General features: G+C 40.3%; 1 protein-coding gene across 6 annotated transcripts in view; it reads left to right on the forward strand.

Moving 5' to 3' along the window:
• LOC138753335 (inositol-tetrakisphosphate 1-kinase-like) overlaps positions 1-12242 on the forward strand; it is a 262270-nt gene extending 250028 nt beyond the window's left edge. For all 6 annotated transcript variants that reach the window (XM_069916215.1, XM_069916218.1, XM_069916216.1 and 3 more), the window contains one exon: positions 1849-12242. In XM_069916215.1, the coding sequence (XP_069772316.1) occupies positions 1849-2159 (311 nt within the window). In that variant the 3' untranslated portion in view covers positions 2160-12242. The remainder of the gene's footprint in view (positions 1-1848) is intronic.
• Positions 12243-12849: the final 607 nt, after the last annotated feature.

Consider the following 12849-nt stretch of genomic DNA (forward strand, 5'->3'; position numbering starts at 1 on the left):
GTCGCCATTTTAGGGTTGGATGCTTCCCGGTGGAGTTGCACTGCGATCCAGGTGCAGTGCACTCAACTGAAGCCATTCTCCTTTTCCTTTATTTTGGGAGAACTGGAACAAAGCTTTCCTAAGAGCGGTAATTGTTTAAAACTCCATGGATCAACTCAATATACAGTGAAGCTCCTGTTAACCAACACCTCCGGGAATTGCGAATGCAGGATATGTGAATTTTCCGGGTGCCTGAGACAATGCCTAACTAATGTACCTGCATTAAGAATAAGTAGTTCAAAAGCAAAAGAATGCAAAATGTAAAGCAATTTTAAAAAAATCAGTATTGGAGCTCTTAATTATGTAAAGTTCACTTTAATCAGGCAATTCCCGTACCTTACAAAATTAAAATTTGAACCCCTGTCACTGCTGCTGTACCAGCATTCCACAAACTGCTATGCTAACCTTGCCGCCATCATAACGAACCCCTCCCCTCCCCCGAGTTTGCTGATAAAGCCTTCTTAATGCACTTAATAATACAATAATTAAGATAAAGACGTACTAGGCAGGGAGAATGTTGCCCCAGCGGTGAGCGGCATTGGCCAGTCCTTCATCCTGGGGTGGGGCACGATTGGGGTGATCTGCTGGCTGAATTTTTGCTCCCGTCTTCGCCGAGGGTTTGTGCGTTGCTTCTGAGAACATTTTTAATTTTTAAAATTTAGATATACAGCATGGTGACAGGCTATTTCCGTCCATGAGTCTGTGTCACCTTTGAATGGTTTTGAACGGTGGGAGGAAACCGGAGCCCCTGGAGAAAACCTACACAGACACTGGGAGAATGCTTATTTTTTACAATTTTAAACTTTAATTTTATTCATCTTCCTAAACGTTTATTTATTTATTTCCTCCCTTTTTTTTTCTTTTTTTTTTCGCGAGTTGTTTGAATTTCAGATAACAGGGATTTTACTGTACTTGAATAGGATCCCCATTGGGTAAACCCCATACTTTGATCCGTTGGAGACCACTCACTCTCCCACACTGTACTAAGTGCCCTTCCATAATGTGCCTCAATCTATTAATCCAAAGCCTCTGATCTCCAGCTGCCTCCTATAACTCACCCTAAGCCACTTAACCTAAGCCTGGCGCACAGATCTCAATCATCAGATTCTCCCTTGCCACAGTCCAGGCTCTAATTTCCTGAAAATCAAAAATGATCCACAAATGCAAGAAATCAAAAACAGACAGAAAAGTTTGCAAATAATCTGTATTTTCTATTATCTCCCTACCCTCTCACCTCAGGCTTCTTTCCTCATTCAAGCTTGCCCCTTCTGTGCCCGGAACAAAATAGCACCTAACTGGCATGATGTTATCATGCCTTGGCATCTTAAAGTGGCTCAGTTAGGACTCGGGCACCATTTTGGATCCAAAACGTGGAAGCCCTCATTTGAAAAAGTGGTTGGCACTCTACTGCCCGGCAGAAGCAGAGCACTTGTTTTTGTACAAGAGAAGTCAGGCCATGATGCCTGCCAAGAAAATCCCATTCAGTCAATGGGACTTTCTCTCACAAAGTACATTCTGTCAGAAGATTCCTTAACAATGTCAGTTCTTCACATGGTGGCAGGGTTAATGTAGCAGTTAGCACAGGGCTATAATAGTGGTAGTGACCTGGGTTCGAATCAACACTATCTGTAAGGTGTTTGTATATTCTCAGTGTGTCTGCATGGTTTCCTCCGGGCACTCCACCTTCCTTCCACCCTTCCATTTTCCATGCTGTTATGTCTAAATTTAAAATCCCCAAACCCCAACTGCAAATGTTTCTGTGTGTGTGCATTTGCCAGCAAACAACTGTTTGTCTTGACTTCGTTGCAGGGTACGAAGGTGTGCCAGAGTTCTTCACCGAGCTGATCAACCACATTCAAGTTGTCCTGCAAGATCAAAACCCAGAGGCGCCTCAGTTCAGCCAGAACAGCACCGCGCCTGAGCAGGCAGCAAGCATTTGTGCGGACCGGGCCTGTCCTGCTGCTTCAGGCTTTGTGACCATGGCAACAAAGGAGGCCTGGCTTGTGGAAGATGACCCGAGCAACAGCAAGAGGCTGCAGCACCAGCGGCTAAGCTGCAACTTGCCGCCCAACTTTCAGAACTGTGTAGCCCCTATGGCAACCAAGGCCTCCTCGCAATAACTACTGACTAAACCCAAGAATAAAATCATTAATGAGGATCGACATGATCCAATTTCTTAAATCAATAGACCAATGTATGTTTTGTTTGAATGACCTCACAGATTGGTGCAGAGACTGGAGCACAGTATTGAAAGGTTTCTTGAGGAGTAGTTTGCAGGTCCTTTGATCAAGTGCGGATGCTCGATCTAGCTCTCAGGCATTGACACGAGCAGTAATTGCTTTGATAGGCTTTTGCCAAACTGGAACTGTTGATTCTCTTTATAGGAATCCACCATGATTGGCTAGTTTGTTTCATCAAGGAATCCTTCCCTGCATCCCATCATTCCAATCTTTTTGGGCATTTCATTTTTCTCTCTCTCTCGACACTTCTCTCGGCACACAGCAGCCCTTTTTAAAACTGTTGTATAGTTTGCTCTCGGGAGCTGCAAGCTATCGAGAGAGTAATTTGAAGTCCACAGTTGGTTAAACTCCAGTGAGATTTATTCTACCATCTGAATCTGGTTGTATTTTGGGCCAAGATATGTTGTAGACTCGATCTGTTAGAAGTATTTCACAGTAAATACCAAATTCTGCATTTCAAATAAAAACTGGAAAGGGTAAATTGGAGGTAATTGATGAAGTACAGTTAAATGGGGTTGGGTCCAAATAACACCTTATTTCCTTGTAAGTATAATGACGTCTGGCAAATATTCAACATTGATTCCAAGAACAGAGGTATGTTGATGTAATTCCTCCATAGTCTTAATATTGTTAAGTTTAATAGCTGTGAACCATGTACTTCCATATATCTCTTCATTTGAAACAAAGGTGTGAACAAAACTGAGCAAAAATAACTGTGAAGCTTCATCTGTTTTCCACTGTCTCCATAGATTGTGATGTTTACATTGCAATGCCACAAAGAGTCATCACCTCACTAAGAAAGAAAAAAGAGAATGACATTGTGGAATTTGTAACATGATTTTGCTCATTTCCCAGACTTGCTGCTTGCAAGCAGCGGATAGGTAGGGTCTTGAGTTCTTTACCAGGGTGAGGAAGCTTCAGTACTTTAGATTTGGAGTTTGGAGTGATACAAAGCACTAACAGGCCCTTCCAGCCCACGAGTCCAGCCTGCCCGAATACACCCATGTGACCAATTAACCTACTAACCCTGTACGTCGTTGGAACATGCGAAGAAATGGGAGCACCCTGAAAGCGTACAAACTCCTTTCAGTCAGCGCCAACTTCATTGGCGCTGTAACAGCTTTGCGCTAATCAGCATTTTGGAGTTACCGTGATGCTCAGCAAAGGACCCCACGTTTAGGTTATTTTAGAATGAAATAGCAAAAGGAAGATCTTTGAGCACCGATCTTTTTTATGATTTAATTTTTTTATTGAGTTCTTTCAAAAAGTTTCCCCGAAACCCTTGAGTCAGTGTTAAAGGTATGCAAATCGTAAGTTACAAAACATAAACATCCATAAAATAGAAACAACATGGTAGCAAAAAATATCGATATAATATTAATATGCTTCACCACTATTTCCCCACCAGGAAACCAAGATTATTTGCCCCATTTTTGTGTATAGAATGTCCAGTTCATCAAACGCTACCACTTTGGCCATTTCTGAGGCCCACTCGTGAAATGACGCCCCCCCCCTCCCCCCCCCGCCAAATTCTTTCAACGTCTAAGTACAATTTGTCTTCCTACCATTATACTTGTCGGAATCAAATTTTGAGAGTATTTATCCCCAAATAGCCCAAGTGTGTCTCCCAAGATGAAAAGTCTGAGGCAAAAAGGAATTTGAATACCTGTGAACCTTCACCAATGTACTTGTGTATCATAATCTAAAATTCCTGAATTCTGGGACAAGACCAAAGCGCATGTACTAAGTCTCCCTTTATCCACCTCACAGCACCAGTGCACCCCATTTTTTTTTCCAAAAAAAAAAGGCAGAAAGAGGTGAAGGTAACCTCTTGAAACAAAAGATAAGTGGGCATTTTTATTTTAGTAATTCGTGATTTCTTGCCTCCACTACTCCTCAGGCCACCTTGTTTTACATGAAATTGAAGATTATACTTTTTTGATTCAAATCCAAAGATCCAAAGATGTACAAAGATAATTATTGACATTTCAAGCTGAAAATAGAATGCATCCAAGTAAAGTATGCGTCACTTTTGATTTACTAGCCACTCTAGTTTATGTGATTTAATCTTGAAGGCATCCTCATAAGATTTTTATTTAGATTATTCTGAGCAGCATAACCTGTACACCACCCTAATGTTCTTGTACCTTTTAAATATACGGTAATCCTGGCCTGGGGATAATTTGGATTTGCTGGAATCTGATGGAAGAGGGTAATGGTTCTAATTTCGATTTTAATTTTTTTAAATTCAAATTTAGACATTGCTTACAGCACCGTTACAGGCCCTTTCAGCCCATGAGCCCATGCTGTCCAATTACACCCAATTGACCTACAACCCTGTTATGATTTGAAAGGTGGGAAGAAACCGGAACACCCAGAGGAAACCCACGCTGACTCGGGGGAGAATGAATAAACGTCTTATAGACAGCGCAGGATTTGAACCCTGGACCCGATTGCTGGCACTGTAACACCGTTGCGCAAATCGCTCTGCTAACCGCGCCACCCATATGGTTCGAGCTGAGTCAGTGGGAAAAAAAGAATGGTCGATGTTACGGATCGAAACGCTTTATTGAAATGGAAACGTCGACCGTCTTTTTCACTCACTGAAGTATATTTAAGTTGCTCCAGCAGATGATGTCCAGATTCTGCCGCCTTCTGAGTGCCTCCAGTTATTTGGATTTGTTCCTTTTTCCCACGGAAACCAGTCCCAAAAATGTTTACAGCAAATTGTTTAGTGTACTAGGCATTAGATGTGTACTTTGCCATGTTACCATATTTCCTCTCTTCTTGGATGAAAATTAGTGTGGGGTGGTAGAGTGACTAATCTGATGTCATGTAAACATTTTTTCTTCGATATAACTACTAAAAGGTAATTTTGCATTTAACAGTTTAAACATGAAAAATTACAACTTTTATTTTGTTCACTATTGAATTAGAGCTTTGTGATTTTCATGTCTTTGTGTAATATTACCAGGAGGTGGCATTTTAGACGATTTTACTAGCCCCTGGGTATAAGCGTATTAAGCTCTTGCAGTTTGAAGTCTCAAGTGAATTATCTCCTCCCACGACCCTGCCTTGCAAATTCAGAACAAAATAAATTTTGCAAGGAGGTTTTTTTGGGGGGGGTTTTGTACTGTTTAATGGTCAGACAAATGTTATGAGAATCTCCAGATAAGGAAGGTGTGTTTCATATGCAGATGTATATCTGGTATCTGCATTCACCACTGTTGTCAGGTTCTTTGCAAGGTCAAATTCTATTAGATATACATTTGTGAATAAAATTATTTGCTTTCCTTCCATTTCTATGTTTAGTAGTTGGTGCCACCTTGTGGAGGCTTATAACCAGGATTCTTTCCCTTGTCACTTCATCTGCGTTAATACATAGGGTAAGAAGTTGTAAGGAGCATTGAGGTCTGAGGGGATTACCGAATGGAAACTTATAAACTTGTGAAGGTTAAAAATATCATATACCATTGGGCATGTCTTTAAGACCATAAAATGTAGGTGCAGAAGTAGGCCGCGAGTCCACTTCGCCATTCCTTCATGAGCTGATCCATTATCTCACTCAGCCCCACTCTCCTGCCTTCTCCCTATAATCTTCGATACCCTGACTATTCAGATACCTATCAGTCTCTGCCTTAAATACAGCCAATGACCTGGCCTCTACAGCCACCCATGGCAGCAAATTCCAGAGGTTCACCACTCTCTGGAAAAATAAATTTCTCTGCATCTCTGTTTTAAATGGACGCCCTCCAATCGTGAAATTGTGCCCTCTTGTCCCAGGCTCCCCTCCCATAGGAAACATCTTTGCCACATCTACTCCATCCAGGCCATTCAACATTCAAAATGCTTCTATGAGGTTTCCCCCCATTCATTTAAGGTAGGTGGTAGTTAAGGCAGATGTACAGGGAAAGGCTTTACACAGAGAAGGGTGGGTACCTGGAAGCAGCTACAATAGTGGCATTTAAGAGGCTTCTCGATACACATATGAATATGCAATGAATAGAGGCATGTGTGTCATGAGCAAGCAGTAGAGTTTTACTTTAGTGTGGGCATCATGTGCAATCTAGACATGTGGGCCGAAAGGCCTGTTCCTGTGCTCTAAAAGCACTATTTGGAGGGGAGGAGATATTGGCGAGCAGGAACCTGCCTGGTGTTAGGCTGAGAAGAAGAAATTGAACTGAAAACTGAATTTATGGGCCTGTACAGTTTTTGTTTTTCTCAGCAGTTGTTTCATGGCAGGCAGTCCATCATATCACTGAGGTAAATATTGGAGTTCTTGAACAAGAATTACGTTTTTCACTCAAGGGTGTGAAAGCTGCAAGATTGGGGGTTTTCAGTTAAAATACGAAGAGCAAATTTTCCCTGAAAGCCTGCGATTGGGAAACCCAACCCACTTGGTTTTTTCCCTCATACTTTTGGTTAGCCGCGAATGCATTGCTTCAAGCTGATGTCTACTGGAAACAGAAAGCATGCATCCATTTTGGTTCACCAAATTCCTGGCTTCTAAGTGTAAGCTTGTCTGAACCTCAGCAGTTTTTTTTTTAAAAAAAGACTTACTTCACAATAAATCATGTACAAAAGGAAAACTGTTCAGATTCTGTTCCCGCCCATACTTTCATATCTATGCATTCCCGTCACTGGCCCTTGTTACATTTGATTCTCTTTACACCATTAGCACCACTGTGACGCCTTGTCACTTCTCCCCTCTCCTCTGTTGTTTGAAGGGCATCCCTTGGTCCTGGCCCCTCAGTGCCTGGTCATGGAAGGACTCGAGTCTGTGGTCCTGCCCCACAGTGCCCTTGTGTTGGTTGCATCAAGCCTCAGTGGTCCAGAATGAAGCCAGATAGATTGGAGTGAATTTAATCCAATGGATCCATTAAGCTAGCTTTATGACATTACCTGTATCTTCCTGGTAATATTGCATTATGTTTTACGTCATGCACTCAAGTGATTGGTGGAGTGTATATTTAATGTGATTATATATATTTTGTGGCTCCAATTGTCATAGTCTACACACCAGATTGTATTGAATTTTAATTTATCAGATTCTAATTTTAATAACTGCTGCTTATATAAAACCAAAAATATTTGATGTTTATTCTGCGATTGTTATTTTAATTGCATGAAGAACTTTGTCTTGTATAAGTGAATCACATTTTAGAACATTCTCCAGTTGCTCCAAGTAGAAATAATTTTTTATGTATAGAGTTCTAGCTCCGAATATTGATAATCCATTAATATTGATAATCCATTAGTGACCAAGAGCAAACCTATTCAGATATTGCACCTTTGTTCATAGATAGTTTATAACTGATCAAAACAATTTAATTAGTGTATTTTTTTTAAAAAAAAAGGAATGGACCTGAGGATACAGTTCAGCCAAGACTTTTAAATTTATAGCAGATAAAAGCAATTGTTTCATTTCCAAGTGGTTAACTGCAGGAGAAAATGTATAAATGACCAAGTCTTGAACTTTGTAGCATGTTTTCTGTGGGAAGTGTGGCAAAACACAAGACAATATCAGTAAATATTCACTGTTACGAATATGACCACTTCTCTTAGGAGCAGTGAGAGTGGATTGCTCTTACCTGTGGAACAGGGTCTATTTAGAAGGGATAGCATAGGAAAATTGGGAGACAAGGCCAAGAGTCTAATTGTAGATCAAAGCCTAAACAGTTAGCCACAAAAAAGCAAATTTGAGAGACTGAACAAGGCAAAACCAGATGGTAAGAATTTATCTCCAAGCAAAGTGCTTTCTGTATAATAGGAAATAATTGGGGAAAGAACATATTAGAAAGAGGGATATGCCCCTTTTGGCACAAATATTCTGACTGATTTCAACGTTAATTTTCAACTTCACCCAAGTATAACAGGGGGGGGGAGGGCGGGAGTATTTGTTTAATTGAAGAAACAGCCTTTTGTTGCTTTGGCCCAATTTGATAATGTTTTCTGGTTTACTGCATGTGTTTGGTGATGAAGTCTTCTTTATTTTTTTTTAAATGCCAAAATTTAGGTCTTTGAACAACTTTTAAAAAAAATACAATCTGTAGATTAACTCCATAAAATGTGGTTAGATATTCTGAGTTATTCCTTGAAATATTACTGCTGCCAGGAATAGCACTTATTTTTATTGTGGCTGTATTTTGAAGACTCAAATGTGACCTGGATTTTTCAGCATAAATCTGCAGTGATCGAAGTCGGGGAAGATTGAGAATAGACAGAGAAGGCAGGATTAAATGTGGTCATCGATTGGATCTTGCTTCAGCGATCATCATGTATCTTGTGAGTTAATAGAACATAGAAAAGTACAGGCTGATCAACATCCCTCCATCCCCTTGATATTCATGTATTTATCTAGAAGTCTCTTAAATGCAATAGTTGTGTTTGCTTCAATCATGAATCCTTTGGCGATAATTAAGAGGCAACAGTATTGTGACATTTGAAAATGAAAATTGAGGATATCCCTATTTGATCTTTAAGTACTTTGAACCAGTTGAGAAGTTACTACCATTTAAAAGACTGGAGGCATTCAACTGTGGGGCTCTTCAGAACAGATTTTGGCTTTGACAGTGAAGTCTGTGCAGACTTCACGATGGAAATGTCATATGCACTCATTTTGTTTCACTTCTTCCCCCCCCCCCCCAACCCCTTTCTCAAAGACACTGAAGCCAGTAAGACTTGCCGGCCTGTCCCAACTCCAACTCGTTGCCCAATCCTGCTCCACTTTCTAACTCCACCAAGGACTGAATTGGAAACTTTGATGGGGTTTATAATTCACTTGTCCAACTTAGTCAAATATTGCATCCATGAAACAGATTTGTAGAAATGTTTCCAAGTAGTTTTTTTTCTTTACAATTGCATCCATGTCAATTTCTCTGCTGTTTTGAATTAGCTTCAGAAAGATCTCAATCATAAATAATTACTGAACCTCTTACTCTTAAGTTGTGTCAGATCTGTCAAATGATCAGAGTCATGAGTAATGCACTCCTTTGTGACTCTAAATCTGGAAGTTTGATGTTGACCTGTTTGAAGAGAATCAAATGAGTGCATTTAATCACAATTCTCGCCTGTTGGTTTCAGAGCCCAGATAATCTGATCAAAAAACAGTTGAACCTGATAATGGTGGAATACCAATCATCCATTGACCACACATTATAGCTGAATTCGCATGCACTGAATAGCTCTGCCACTGGAATTTCTGAGGAAGATGTGCATTTGGAAACTCCCTTGTTTCAGATAATGCACACCATACCAATGAGCATGTTGGATAACCCAGCAAAGATGTGCCTCCTAGCAGTTTTGATGTTGCTGAGCAGCAGGTTCTGAACAGGTGAACAGACCAACTTCCACTGTGCCCCCAATAATGCAGGTTCGGTACCTTAGAGAGTTGTGATACAAGTTGCCGTTGGATTTACATTTAAAGTTTGCAAGAAGACAGTTTATAAATGAATGCTTTCTTTGGTATCATAAGTTTAAAATAATTGTTCTTCACCTCTATTTGGTGCACTAAAATACCATTGTGCTTGGCACCAAGTCTGCTCCCCCAATCAGAAAATTGTAAATAAGCCAAGTAGAAATTTGAAACTGCAGTGAGGTAGTTTACACCCAGAAAGGTGAGTCAAAACAGCCCATGCATTTCCCACTAGGTGCTGCAGAGTTTCATTGCCATGGCTTTGCTGAGCTAAGCACAGAGAGAGCCAACATGAATGGCCTATCCTCATGGCTGTTATGTAGGTGGGGGATAGGGGAGAATGAAATCTTCATTTTGTGTGGCCAACATCCCTTTCAACTAGAGTTCCTATGAAATTTACTGGCCTGATGGTTAGTCATGCCTTAAGTGGCTTGATGCCATTGTGGCATGCAGGGTGATTAGTGAGGCAAGGAGCACAGTGATGTACTGAGGTGCATGTCATAAAAAGGCTGGAAACAATGGAGGAGAGAGAAAAAGTATTTTGAGTGTTGGATTTCCAATGTAGGGGTCAAAACGTCCAAATCTTTAATTCAACACCATGGTATTTCAGCCTGTTATACCCTTGTTTCTTTTGTGACTGGCGCAAGTTGATTATTCTTTCAACATTGGAGCTCCAGTCCGAATAGTGCACCTGTGACTCAGATCTCATTCCACGCACATCTGACACTTCATCAACATCAACTAAGACCAGTTTTGTGAGAGGTGCAAATTCACCCAGAAATGATTGTGACTTTCTCCAGATAACATTGAATGTTACGCAATTAGCAAAACCAAACCATTATCTGTTGAATATCTCGAGATGACTTTAAAGCTCTTTTCTTTGGCCAACATCACCGATGATGCTGCCACACTTTGAAAGAGACAAAAATAATCCTTTTCCGGGAAGGCTATCAATTAATACTTGGAATGTTCACATATGACCGTTAAGGTGCACTGATCTAGAAAGTTTTGGGAACAAATTTCAAAAAGCTTTTGTGCAATTTCTAAGTCTTTGGTCAGTATGGAAAACCAGTGGTCCTGGTGTGCCAGTTACAAGGACTTGCTCACCCATTCCCCAGTTTACTTGTTCAAAGTGAGTAGCTGTTATCTTCTTCTGAGTGGGAGGACAGAGAGAGGCTATTGACTCGTACCCAAATGTCCCACAGCCCACTCAGTGGCAGTTCTTCCTATGAATGTTTGTTGAAGTCGAGAATTGTGCTTCAGGTCTGCAGTTTGAGCAAATTATCTCTGTGTCTTTGCCTCATTGGTTCTGAGTTGGGTTTTTTTCCAGTATGAAGGCTTGTCATTGGTTCACATTTTGCTCTACTTTCAACATTAGAATGAATTGGTTTTATAGATGATCTACACTAAAGGATAGAGATCATACTTTTTCCATGTTTACTCATTTTATAGGGTGTTAGTAACTCTTGTATAATACAGAATTTCCACTTACTGTGAATTGTACCTAAGTGGTTTAGATGTTAAAATCATTCCACTGAAACAATACATGCTGACGTTGTTTACAACTTCACAAATATTTTGATTCAGTAGCTTGAACGGCAAAGGGCATGGAAGCAAGATCCCTTCAGTTTGGGTTCAAATCTGACCTTGGTGGTATCGAAAGGCATTCAGAGCTGCCAAGGGTGTGAAAAGAGGCAGTGCATGGGTCACAGCACTAAACTCTGTTCCCGGGCAAAGGGCGGTGACTGCCTTGCTTGATATTCAACAATGCAGTACTGGATAATAGAGGACTTTTGTCTCATCTCTCGGCTTGGGAAAGCAGAAGTTGCATTCAGCTTACTCTAACCAGAGTTGGACCTCAATCTAATGACACCAAGGCAGATAAATGTTTTCCAATAGTCGTACTATATTACTTAAAAGATGTGGCTTACAATCGATTCTCGTAATGTCTCAACCTGTTGGTCATCGCCAGTATGTTACTGATTGTTCTGTTTCAAGCATAACTTTTCAAATGACCCCTAATGTTGTATTCAGCTTGTATAATTTGATAGCTGCTGTTGGCCCTGTCATGTGTAAACTTTGGAAATGTATACGTAACTGACCATGGATGCATGTCAACAGGATCCTCTACCTCTTATTTGCTCCGATGGACAGCAAATACCCAGTGACTCGTGTGTTCGTGAATAGTGGTTTTCATTTTTTATATATATGTATGTGTGTATATATACATATATATAGATAGATATATTTATATAGATATATCTATATCTATATAGATATATCTATAGAGATAAATATATAGATATATATATACACATGTATGTATGTATATAGTTCATTCTGAGGTGTTTGAAAAGCTTGAAAGAAACTTACTGAGGTGAGGTCTGTGTTAAGGCAAGTCTGTATTAACCGAAGATCTGCCTCTCCTTCACCGTGCAATCAGCTAAGTTTGAACAATTGCCTCACGTGCCTTGAATCTAACTGTGCTCCGTTTTCACTGTGCGCATGATTGTACCATCACCAAAATAGTAAAAAAACAAATGACAACATTTGAAGTGGTCTGTTTCTTATTGCTTTGAAATGTTTAGCCTTTTATCTGCCACTTTTTCATCGTTAAATCCATTTATTAAAATTCCTTCTCCTTTCCACTTTGTATTGGAAATCTGTTTAGGCCAACTAGTGGAAGAATCGTCAGTCTAAGTCATTTATTCTGTATGTTTAGAATTGCCATTTGTAAAAATGTTCTTTGCAGCTGCTGTGGTAAAATGGTGTTTGCAGTTTAGTTTTTTTTTCCCCAAGTAGCCCAAGATCTTGTAAATAAATGCAAGAGTATGCCAGGAATAATGAACAGGTTGGACAGCATTTATGGAGATGAAAGTGTCATCAACCTCAGGGTCCTGACGAAAGGTTGTTCTTTTCATTTGATGTCTTTGTGCGTAGAAACAGATTGGCCTGACGTGGCCACTGTCCAGAATTGCTTCCCACAGTCTGTAAGCATTAGCACTGACCTGAGTCTCAGGCAGGGTCAAACACCCAGACCATCTATGACCTCAAGTTAATTGGTGGGGAAAGGTTATCAACTAATCATCAGATATTGTGTAGAAGTCCAGCCACTGATGTGCCATGACTGAGTTAAAACTGGGGGTTGAGCTGCCA

Source organism: Narcine bancroftii, chromosome 2 (genome assembly GCF_036971445.1).
Source record: "Narcine bancroftii isolate sNarBan1 chromosome 2, sNarBan1.hap1, whole genome shotgun sequence".
Lineage (NCBI taxonomy): Eukaryota > Metazoa > Chordata > Chondrichthyes > Torpediniformes > Narcinidae > Narcine > Narcine bancroftii.